Raw genomic sequence first — 11,752 nt, 5'->3', positions numbered from 1 at the left:
ACCGCTCTTACCGCGCTTTCCAAACAACATGTCAGGTTTCACCACGAGCTTCTCAGAGGAGAGCCATGATTCCCTCTCGACGAGCTCATTCAGGTCAGTTGTTTCATCAATCTAAACACAAAAGAATAAACAACTAAATGCCTTGGGACCTTGAGAGTACAACTAAACACATTTCTAATAGGCAAGAAAGAATATAACAACTTTTGAAAAAAAAAAGGAACATAAACAATATTGGTGAAGAACCAAATCTTCTTGTTGGGTGCCAAACAAACGTCTGATTCATATCGAGATCTATGAAACTATAAAACAGTGTATCGAGACAACCCGACGCAAAAATGCCGAAAACTCTGAAAGGGAAAGATCCGGGAAAATCGCTCTAACCTGAGCGGATCTCATGGGCAACTCTTTACCAGAGAGCCTTTTGAAATGCTCCTTTAACAATCTCTTTGAATCGTACTCCCTGATCTTCTTGCGAGCCATTTCTCCGCCCGGAACTGTAGGGGTCGACAGTTGATCAGATGAATCTCACATATCCATCTAGTCGTAAAACACGAATCGAACTCACAACGCTCATTCCACATTCAGATCACGAACGATCTCAATTCAAGCCAAACCACTAGAGGATTCGACCGAAAAGGACGTATCAAATCGAAACACAACGCGACACGTCAAATCGTCCACAATGCACCACGAACGAAACTAAGTTTGAGAATGGTCCGACTTGAACAGACCCCCAGATTCCAAGGATTCAAACACAAATGCTGAAGAAATGCGCACGAATCGAAGCAGGATGAAGAAGAAGAAGCTATGAATATGACGGATCGTACCGTTGAGTTTTGAAGGAGAGAGGAAGATGGAGCTTCAGTGTTCGGTAGTTAGCGCACCAACTCGAGACCTTCTCACCTTCCTCCGACCCCAAGGACCGTATTTATACTTGCCATGTGTTTTTTTTTCCTTCTCGATTTTTTTTTCTGAAACCGTATTTCTTCACGTATTTTTTTTAAACAGGAAAAGTAATTAAACTTCCAACCATACAAAAAATTGTCCAATAATGAAAAAAACTCTTCATATATCAATTGATTAATACGCAATAAAAATTATTCCACACATTTTATAGTTTTCTGATTTTTTACATACTCTTCTTCCAAAATTTCTCGGTTCATTCTATTTTTTTTTTGTAATGGAAAATATTCCACACATTTTATAGTTTTTGTAATTTTAAAAATGTAAAAAAACGGAATGATAATTAAATTCCCTAAAAACTCGACAAAAATGTTTAACAAAAAAAACTCGACAAAAACACACAATACACGAGTATTTTGAGTGTAAATTTGACCGACCTATAAAAAATTAATAAGCTTTTACCCTGCATATTTTTTTTTCTGTTGACAAAAAATATCAATTTGATAAAAGAAAAGGGCATCAATTTTGTGCAACAGAAAAGATGGATATTGTCGATCGTGTTCGTATATATATTAATGATTTATTGCACAAAGCAGAGGAAGAGAATAAACCAACACCAACAACAATAATAATTAACCCAACAGTTGATGGTGTAGTGGATGAGAGGTGACAAAGTCATCCTTAAGTCCTGGGTTCGATTCCACTGGTGAAAAATGATGTAATTTCTGGATCAAAATAATTCATATATAAAGGTTGGTCTCGGACCTAGAGTAGATGTAGTGAGATCGAAGAAAAACAAATATTTATTTAACATAAAAATTATTTTGAGAAAACAAATATTTATTTAACAGAAAAATACAAGTATTCCAATTTGGTAATAAAAAAAATTGGACTACTTGTATTATTAACATGGAACACGTTAAAAATAATATAATAATTTCTAAGTTTTTTTAAAGTTGGCGGAATTTGACCATTTGAAGTGTTTGGAAACTAAAGTAAACCCTATTATTGGATCAGATGTTTAACGTGTGTGCATGTTTTTTTTCTTTCTGAATCAAGTATAAATAAAACAAACGCAATCGTCTCGAAGGAAAACAAATATTTATTTAACAGAAAAATTACATTTCTTCTAGGACACGTCAGCTGTCTTCTTGGCTTCCTATGAGTGCCTTTAGAAGTCGTGATGGTCACCTCAATTTTATTTTTTATGGATAATACTATCACGTGGTTTTGAATATATAAAATAGATTTTAACCAAAAAAAAAATATATAAAATAGATTAAATGAAATGAAATGATATGGAATGGATTTATATAAAAATGGATTAAATATATAATTTTTAAAAATTAATTGATTTAATAATATTTAAATTATAATTGGTATAAAAATATTAAAAAACAATGTATAATTTATTTTAAAATAAATGTTTTTAATAAAAATATAATTTAAATTAAATGTAAGTTGATAATATAAACTAAAATTCAAAATAAAAAATAGATAGAAATAATTTCTAGAATGAAAAAAAAATATATGAATCTAAATTACTTTTAGTCAAAATCCGAATTTTAATTTAACTCTAAAATTTAATAAATAATCAAAATAAAGTTGAATAAACACATAAATTTCATTTTCGTAGTCAGCAAAATTGTTCCATATGTTTTTATTAACTTTTTAACAATTTGAAAATATAGATAAATATCAGTGTAAGTATATTATAGAAATATATATTTAATTTGTTAGGTTTCTCTGAATATTATATATATGTTGTACTAAAATATTTATATCAAACAAATTTAACCACCGATAAAGAATATAAATTTCTTTTTTCGCACGAAATAAAATATCTTTTAGGGCTGAAAATAAGAATGCATCATGTTTATTCAAGAGATTATATATTAATCGATTCTATTGGTTCACACCTTTAAAGACGATAACAAAAAATAATTAGATATATACCATAGTTTTCACTCATCATAATTTGTCCCTATCCCGCTGACCCACTTGACAATCCAGAGGGTTTTGACTTTTTGAATTTGACCAGCAAAACTAAAACATGACAACCATTCGCGAAGAACTTTCACGGGCGCGGGTCTACCCGCGTTTTTTGGAACATCCTTATCCGTTTTAGTTTTCGCACGTTTTATAAAAATATTATCTCTATTATAAATAAAATATATTTATAGTGGAGTTCACTATTATTTTTCATATCGACTTACTGTTTATATATACGGTACTAAATAGTAACTTCAGGATTTATATAAATAGACCATTTGGTTCCTCCGTACACTTTTAAGAGAGAGATCAGTAAGATATAAACTTGTTCTCCATTCTCTTAAATACAGTTTTTGTTTTATATTTAACGATCTAATATCCGGATCGTTAATATTTCTTTCGATTTCATAACACGTTATCAGCACGAGCGCTCTTCTACAACCAAAAGGTAAGATAATTTATCTTTAATACTAATATTTTTGTTTTTATGATATATACATGTATTCATTGATACTTGAGTGGAATTAACCCAAGCTATATATGAATATCGATATTCTTTATAATTAATTTGTGGACGGTTATCCCGCCTCGATTATTATTCATGGACGGCTATGTCGTCTTAATTATTAATCTGGACGGTTATGCCGCTTTAATTATCTCGTTATTGGACGGCTATACCGTCTTGATTATTTATTCGTTATTGGACGGTTGTATCGTCTTAATTATTAATTTGGACGGCTATACCGTCTTAATTATTTATTTGTTATTGGACGGCTATGCCGCCTTAATTATTAATATTGGATGGCTATGTCGCCTTACTTATTAATAAACTATTATGTTTATTATTTATGGACGACAATGTCGCCTTAAATATTTTGTTTCTACGGACGACAATGCCACCATCTATAATCAGGATATTACCTAATCTATATAAATGTATATTCACCGTGTAAAATATTATCATATATAATATAAATTTATAACAGTTATTTATACAAAAAAAAATATAAACTTAATCTAATAAATATATTAGTGATAAAATTTATATATATAAACTTTTACAAATTTTTCATATAACGATAGATTAATTATAAATTATTTGATTCCTCGATAATTAGTTAATTATAAACATAACATGATCAATTAATTTTACAAAATAGTTTAACAATTCGTTTTGATCAATTATTTTGTGTATAATTTATAATATAAATTGATAAAATAATTTATAAATTTTTCAAAATTTATTTTTCTCCAATGGCTATATTTAAAAAAAAAAATCAAATTTTGGCTCATCCCCAACGGCTAGGAATAGTAAATTTTACCCTATAAATACACTCATTCATTCACTCAAACAACTCACACCAAATCATCTCATTATCTTCTCTTCTCCCACGAAAAAAAAAATCTCTCAAGATGAATTTCATTAAAATTCTCTTTGTTTTAGCAATTTTAGCAGCAACGTTTAGTATTTTCTTCGATAAAAATCCCGACCTACTTTTGTTTTCACTTTGTGTTGCGGTCTTACCTCTCGTTTATGTGTTACTAATTATAGAAATTTATATGTAATCATGTATTTCACTATGTTGTATTATCCACGGTAATGAATAAAGCTAATGTATGACGTATTTTTTTTGTTTAGTCATAATGACAAGAATGACAAATATCGAGTTTGAGGTCCTCGACATATCGGAAAACGATTATTTATCATGACAGTTGGATGCTGAGTTACATCTCGAATCAAAAGGTCTTGGTACCACTATTAAAGAAAAAAGTACATCAAACGAGAATAAGTCAAATGCACTAATATTGTTGCGACATCATCTTCATGATGATTTGAAAAAAGAATACTTGACAATCAAAGATCCTGCAGATCTTTGGTTAAAATTAAAAGACCGTTTTGATCATCAAAAAACGGTGATCATCCCCAAGGCAAAATATGATTGGATGCATCTCCGATTTCAAGATTTCGAGAATGTCAGTGAATATAACTCAACAATGTATCGAATCACACCGATTCTAAAATTATGTGGAGAAACAGTCACTGAAAATGAGATGTTGGAGAAAACATTCTCAACTATGCATGCCTCCAATATTATACTCCAACAACAATATCGAAAAAAAGGGTATACAAAATATTCAGAGCTTTTACCATGTCTCCTAGTGGCTGAACAAAATAAAGAGCTATTAATGAAAAATCACGCGTCACGACCAACTGGATTTGTACCAATCCTTGAAGCGAATGCTACAGAAAAACATCATTCCCTGGAGCGAATGTTATGTCTTATAATAGCCGAGGACATGGTTATTTTTTAGGTAGAGGTCGAGGTCGAGAACGCGGTCGTGGTGCCAACCGAAGATGGATCAGAGGAGGTGATCAAGAAAACTCATCCCAAAACCATAATTTTAACAGTATTAAAGGGGGAGCACATGATCATCCAAACAAGAGAATGAAAGAAAGTACATGCCACCGGTGTGGAATGACGGGTCATTGGTCGCATATTTTCCGCACCGCTAAACATCTGGTGGAACTTTATCAGAAGTCGATTAAAGAAACAAAAGGGAAAGACATGGAGACCAATAATGTCATGAGTGATTATGATGATGATGTTAGTGGTGCTAAAGACTTTGCACACATGGACCTTGCTGATGATTTTGCCCATCCTGAAGATGGAGCCGGTTATGGATAAAAACTATATAAATATTTGCATACTTCATATAATCAATCTTATCTACATATATATTTTTATGTATAAATAATTTCATGATATGTTGTTGTGCTTTATATCACTATTTTTACTTCGTAAGTACTATAATACTATTATGTATTATTAATATATCTATTTTTTAATGATTGTCATGTTGTTTTGTTCTTAGAAAAAGAATATGGCTAAATCTGTGGATATCATTTTGAAACTATGAATGAGGATGACACTGAGTATTTATATATCACTTCAATCAATTCGGGATAAAAGTATGTGTTGAAAAAACTACTCATTCTATCATCGGGATTATATTATATTAATATCAATGTGATTGCCATAAGTTTACTGATACGTTCAAAGTTTCGCATGATCGATTGGGTCACCCGGTGCCATTATGATGAAAAAAATCATCGAAAACTTTTATAGTCATCCATTGAAAAACCAGAAGATTTTTCAATCGGATGAGCTTTCTTGTGATGCATGTTCTAGAGAAAAAATAATAATTAGACCATCACAGTCAAAATCGGGCATGAATTTTTGGAAAGTATATATTGAGTATGATTCTTCATCCATTATACGATATCTTGAGCCACAAACTAGAGATATTTTTACGGATCATTTTGTTGATTGTCATTTTAATGAAATTGAATCCTACTATTAGGGGGAAAAATTATAGAATGGTGAAAATGGAAATGATCTTAATTGATGTACACCATCATTATCCCACTTTGATCCCCCAGCAAAACAACGAGAACTAGAAGTTCAAAGGATTATATGTTTGCAGAATGTTGCAAATCAGTTACCTGATGCATTTATAGATAGAACTAGGGTAATAAGATATTATATAGATGATGCAAATGTTCCTACTCGGATTGAAATTCCGAAAGAACAAATGAAAGAAAATTCGACAAACGATTTCAAAACACGCCTGAAGCGTGGACGACCTATTGGTTTTAAAGATAAAAAACCGAAAGAGCAAAGGGCCTAAGAAAAATGAAATGCTCGATTCGGAGGAACGCGTTCCCAATTAAAGAAATGAAGTACCTTGTGATGAGGGTACAAATCCAGATAATGGAAATCGTGAAATCTCAATTAATTATATCAGTAATGGTACATTATGGAATCGAACAGAAATAAAAAAGATTGATGACATATTCTTTTATAATATATCAAAGAAAATTGATAAAAATGAGGATATAGAACCCAGATCTATTTCGGAATATCAAAAGAGACCATATTGGAATAAATGGAGGGACGCAATACAAGCTGAATTGGATTCTCTTAATAAGCGAAAGGTATTTGGACATATTGTTATTAAAATCGAAAGAAGTTTCTCTTGTTGGATAAAAATGGGTGTTTGTGCGGAAAAGAAATAAGTACAACGAAATTATAAGATATAAAGCTCGTCTTGTAGCACAAGGATTTTTCCAAAGACCAGGAGTAGATTACGAGAAAACTTATTCTCCTATTATGGATGGTATTACATTCCGATACCTACCTAGTCTTGTAGTTTCAAAGAATTTAAAAATGCGTCTCATGGATGTTGTTACTAGGGGTGTCAAACGAGCCAGCTCAGATCATTTTGGGTTCGGCTCATTTGGCTCGGATCGTTTTGGGCTCGGCTCGTTAGGCTCGTTTTCTAACGAGCCAGAAAAACCTCGGCTCAGATCGCTCGCCAATTTTCCGATCTGAACGAGCCGGCTCGTTGAGCCAAGGATATATAATATTTTTTATTTATATTTATTTTAAATATAATTATAAATTTAAATAAATACATAAAAATTTATTAAAACACCTATATCATTTAATATTTTCAATTATCACCATCATAATAATTAGTATATTTATAATATCATATAAATAATATGAAAAAAATTAATATAAAATTATATTAGAGTTTTTTTATATAAATTTAATTTATTTTTAAAAAAAATACCAGCTCGTTGAGCAGCTCGCCAGCTCGCCGAGCCAGACTCATTGAACACGTGTTCAATGAGCTCTGGCTCGTTAGGCTCGTTTTTTAATGACCTGAAAAAATTACGGCTCAGATCGCTCGTTTTCTGGCGAGCCACGAGCCAGCTCACGAGCCGGGCTCGTTTTGACACCCCTAGTTGTTACTGCTTATTTATATGGGTCACTTGACACGAGTATTAATATGAAAGTCCCTGAAAGATTTAAAATGCCCGAAACATTGAAAACAAAACCACGAGAGTTATGTGCTAGCTGTAAAGTTACAACGATCATTGTATGTGCTAAAATAATCAGGACGTATGTGGTATAAACGTTTGAGTGAGTATTTATTGAAAAATAAATATGCAAATGATCATATATCATCATGTGTATTTATCAAAAAGATGATATCTGGATTTGTGATTATTATTGTATACGTTGATGATTTAAATATTATTGGAACTCTCCGTGAAATCTAGGATGCATCCACTTATTTAAAAGGGAAATTTGAAATGAAAGATTTTGGATAAACCAAGTATTGTCTTGGGTTACAGATAAAACTTTTGAAAGATGAAGTCTTTTTACATCAATCTAATTATACAAAACGGGTACTAAAACGATTCGATATAGATAAGACAAATCCACTAAGTACCCCGATGGTTAATAGAATATTGGACATTGAAAAGGATCCATTTCGTCTTCGCGAAGATAATGAACAGATACTTGTTCCTGAAGTACCATATCTAAGTACAATAGAAGCTCTTATTTATCTTGCAAATTGTACTAGACCTGATATATCATTCGCTACCAATCTATTAGCAAGAATTAGTTCTGCCCCAATACGAAGACATTGGAATGGGGTTAAACATATATTTTGTTATCTTCAAGGATCTATTGATCTTGGATTGTTTTACCCTAAAAACACAAAACAAGAAAGTGTTGGTTTTGCAGACGCAAGTTATTTATCAGACCCACGTAAAGGCAGGTCACAAAGGTCACCACGTTACATGAGGCGAGCCGAGAATCAATGTGGTTGAGATCATTATCTCAACATATTCAAAAGACTAGTGGATTATCTATCGACCAAGCTCCAAGAGTATTGTTTGAAGATAATATTGCGTGCATAGCACAGACTAGAGAAGGATTCATAAAAAATGACAGAACAAAATATATCCCCCGAAGTTCTTCACATACACCCAGGAACTTGAAAGGAATAAGGAGATTGAAGTCAGATATATACGATCAAGTGACAATGCGGCAGATATGTTCACCAAGGCTCTTCTGACAATGGTGTTCAAGAAGCATGTACATAATATTGGGATGCATCATTTACGGGATCTTTGATGTCTTGTTCAGGGGGAGCGTGTAGTTGTACTCTTTTTCTTTATCAGGTTTTATCCCATTGGGTTTTACTGATAACGGTTTTAACTAGACAACACCGAAACATGCAAATATGTTTTTACTAAGAGTGGCTCCAAGGAGGAGTGTTATAAATAAAATATATTTATGGTGGAGCCCACTGTTACTGTTCATACCGATTTATTGTTCATATATACGGTATTGTTTACACCGATCGTATATGTGAACAACAACTTCGATATTTCTATAAATAGGCCATTTGGTTCTTCCATTTGTACACTTTCAAGAGAGAGATCAATAAGAAATAAACTTGTTCTCCATTCTCTTAAATACAGTTTTCGATTTATAGTTAACGATCTAATATCCGGGTCGTTAATATTTCTTCCGATTTCATAACAATCTCTATCTTTATCTCATTACATTCGTGTATCCGTCTAATAGATAATTGTAACTAAAAAATGAATATTTAAGCATACCTATATTCGTATATACAATACTATCCATTTAAAATTGATGTCGATTTAGGGTGTGATCTAATCTCGTTTTATTTTCCTAGATACAACTACCGCAAGTATACGGGTAAATCGTAGTGTTCTATGGTCGAACACAAGGACACGTGTGGTTTTTAGCGATAATATATATGTGTTATCAAAAATTAAACCACATATTTAACAAAATCATATATATTTTGATTCAAAAACACATTTGAAATTAAATTCTTAAAATATGAGAATATACATAGATTTATAGAAACTTTTTCAAATATACAAAATGAGTTTTAAGTTGAAAGGTTAGAATGATAATAAAAATATTATAAAACCCTATATATTTTTAGTAAATAGCTTAAAAATATAAGAGTAATTTTATATTTTTTTTATATATATACGGGTGTCCTAGGTACACATTTTTCGAAATCTCTAAAACTTGTATTCGAACCCGGTTTTCCCTCTTTAATATTTATCTTCGTTTTCATTGAGTATTGAGTATCTGTTTTTCGAGTACTCACGAGACTGGATATTCGTAAAGCCACGAGTAACGGGTTTAAATATCCAGCCCTATATATATATAAGACAAGTTATGTTTTGATTAAACTTTAACAAATATATGTTCCGACGCATACATTGATAGATTCCGACCTAAACCAAACATGCTTCGTTGTATGTTCGGACGCAATACCAACATGTTTAGATGCAAAGTCGATATATTCATACGCAACCCCAACATGTTGAGACGCAATCCCTACGTGTTTCGATGCAATCCTAACAGGTTCCGACGCAATTCCAAACTCGATAACGAACCGTGAAACCCATTGATTTTTACTTGGCTTTTATATTTATATTGTATTCATTATCATATAACTCCACATACATCCCCATACAACTACCCTGTGTTCGACTTCGTATTGCGACGATATATTCTTTTACGGTAAGTCGCAAAATCGGATTCGATATCTGAGATTTGGTGCGAGACCAATTTTATTCTTAAAAGTTAGGGTTTTTCTCTAAATTTCACAATTTTTATTTGCCGTTAATGGGCTTTTATGTTGAGCATAAGATTAAGCACTCAGTCGCCTTTTTTCATCAGCCAACCCTAATTAACGGAGGAACTCTAAGCCCTAATTAACACCTTTTGTTGACTTGAAAGTTCTATACAAAACGAACCCAAACGAAGATTTTTTTTAAAAAAACACATGGCATGACTTGCTAACACATCCACCCACAAAAAACACACAAAGACGCTAAAATTTTCATGTCCGAATCAAGAACAGTCTTTCAAAATGTCCGAGACCATAAACCTTTGCTCTTCACTCAACTTCTCTGGAAACTTCACCAGAAACGTTATTCTCAAATCACCTCTCTTGCCTCCTTCTTTAGCATTTGGCATTCCTTGCCCTTTGATAGCCTTTTCAAACCCATGGAAGATCACTTCTCCGATCGATAACGCCATCTTCTCGCCGTTTAATAACGGTACGGAGAGCGTGCAGCCCGTTAGAGCCTTGAGAAGAGGTATCTCTACCGCTATCTCGAGGTCATCCCCTCGTCTTTTGAACAGAGGATGCCTCTTTTCTTCGATCGAGAAGGTGATATCTTCAGGGAGATAACCCGGTTTCTCGTTCCCTTTCCCTTCGAATGTGATCTTCGTTCCTTTCTTCCATCCCGGTTTGATGTTTATTCTTAACGTTTCTTCTTCTTGGACGATCAACCTGTCAAGGAAAACCATCCATAGTGTGATCCGATCATTCTCTCATGATTGACTTTAAAGGAGAGAAAAAGAGACGGACCCTTCATCGGTTATGACGTCTCTTGCGATCTTGATGTTCTTGACACCGCCATGGCAGAGCTCCTCCAACGTGCACTCAAGCTTTCTCTCTATGGGCGGCGGCTTTCTCCTTGCCACCGAGTGCGAGAAAACTATCGGAGTAGGGCTTCTACGGCTCACGGCTCTCCCCATTGTCGCCCCTGCGGATGCATCCTTTCTCATACTCGTGCTCTTCGACAGTGGCACTGAACCTTCTCTTTCTCTTCTGCTAACGTTCTTGGAGAACATGGGAGACGATGAAGTCACACCGTTTATCGGGCTAGGGCTTCTGGAGAGGTTATTGAGAGGCGATGATGGCGAGGAAAGGCCCTTGATGGGGCTAACGAAGGCGTGATCCTTCTCCTTCGGGCTCGAGAAAGGCGAGGCCATCGGGCTAGCATTCTCGGAGAAAGGCCGAGACTTGAGGCCCCTCATCTTACCGCCGCCATGGCTGCTGCCTCCTTCTCCTCCATCGTCACCTCGTCGGCTGATGCTCCGGTGAAAGGAGGCGGTGGAGCCATGGCGGCTGGGAGATGAGGGGGAGAGGG

The 11,752-nt window shown here is 33.7% G+C and overlaps 1 protein-coding gene and 1 pseudogene across 2 annotated transcripts in view; both read right to left on the bottom strand.

Annotated features, from left to right (window-relative positions):
- LOC104809578 overlaps positions 1-889 on the bottom strand; it is a 2,797-nt pseudogene extending 1,908 nt beyond the window's left edge.
- Positions 890-10,592: 9,703 nt separating this feature from the next.
- Positions 10,593-11,752, bottom strand: part of LOC104809575 — a 2,227-nt gene continuing 1,067 nt past the window's right edge. Inside the window, exons 3-4 of one of the 2 annotated variants that reach the window (XM_010535605.2) lie at positions 11,188-11,715; positions 10,593-11,109 (exon numbers count right to left, since the gene is read on the bottom strand). In XM_010535605.2, coding sequence (XP_010533907.1) covers positions 10,665-11,109; positions 11,188-11,715 — 973 coding nt within the window. In that variant the 3' untranslated portion in view covers positions 10,593-10,664. Of the gene's footprint in view, positions 11,110-11,187; positions 11,735-11,752 lie in introns of both variants that reach the window. The other variant, XM_010535606.2, reaches the window with a different exon arrangement.

Source organism: Tarenaya hassleriana, unplaced genomic scaffold, assembly GCF_000463585.1.
Source record: "Tarenaya hassleriana unplaced genomic scaffold, ASM46358v1 Cleome16, whole genome shotgun sequence".
NCBI lineage: Eukaryota > Viridiplantae > Streptophyta > Magnoliopsida > Brassicales > Cleomaceae > Tarenaya > Tarenaya hassleriana.
This window is presented reverse-complemented; position numbering and strand designations above follow the sequence as displayed.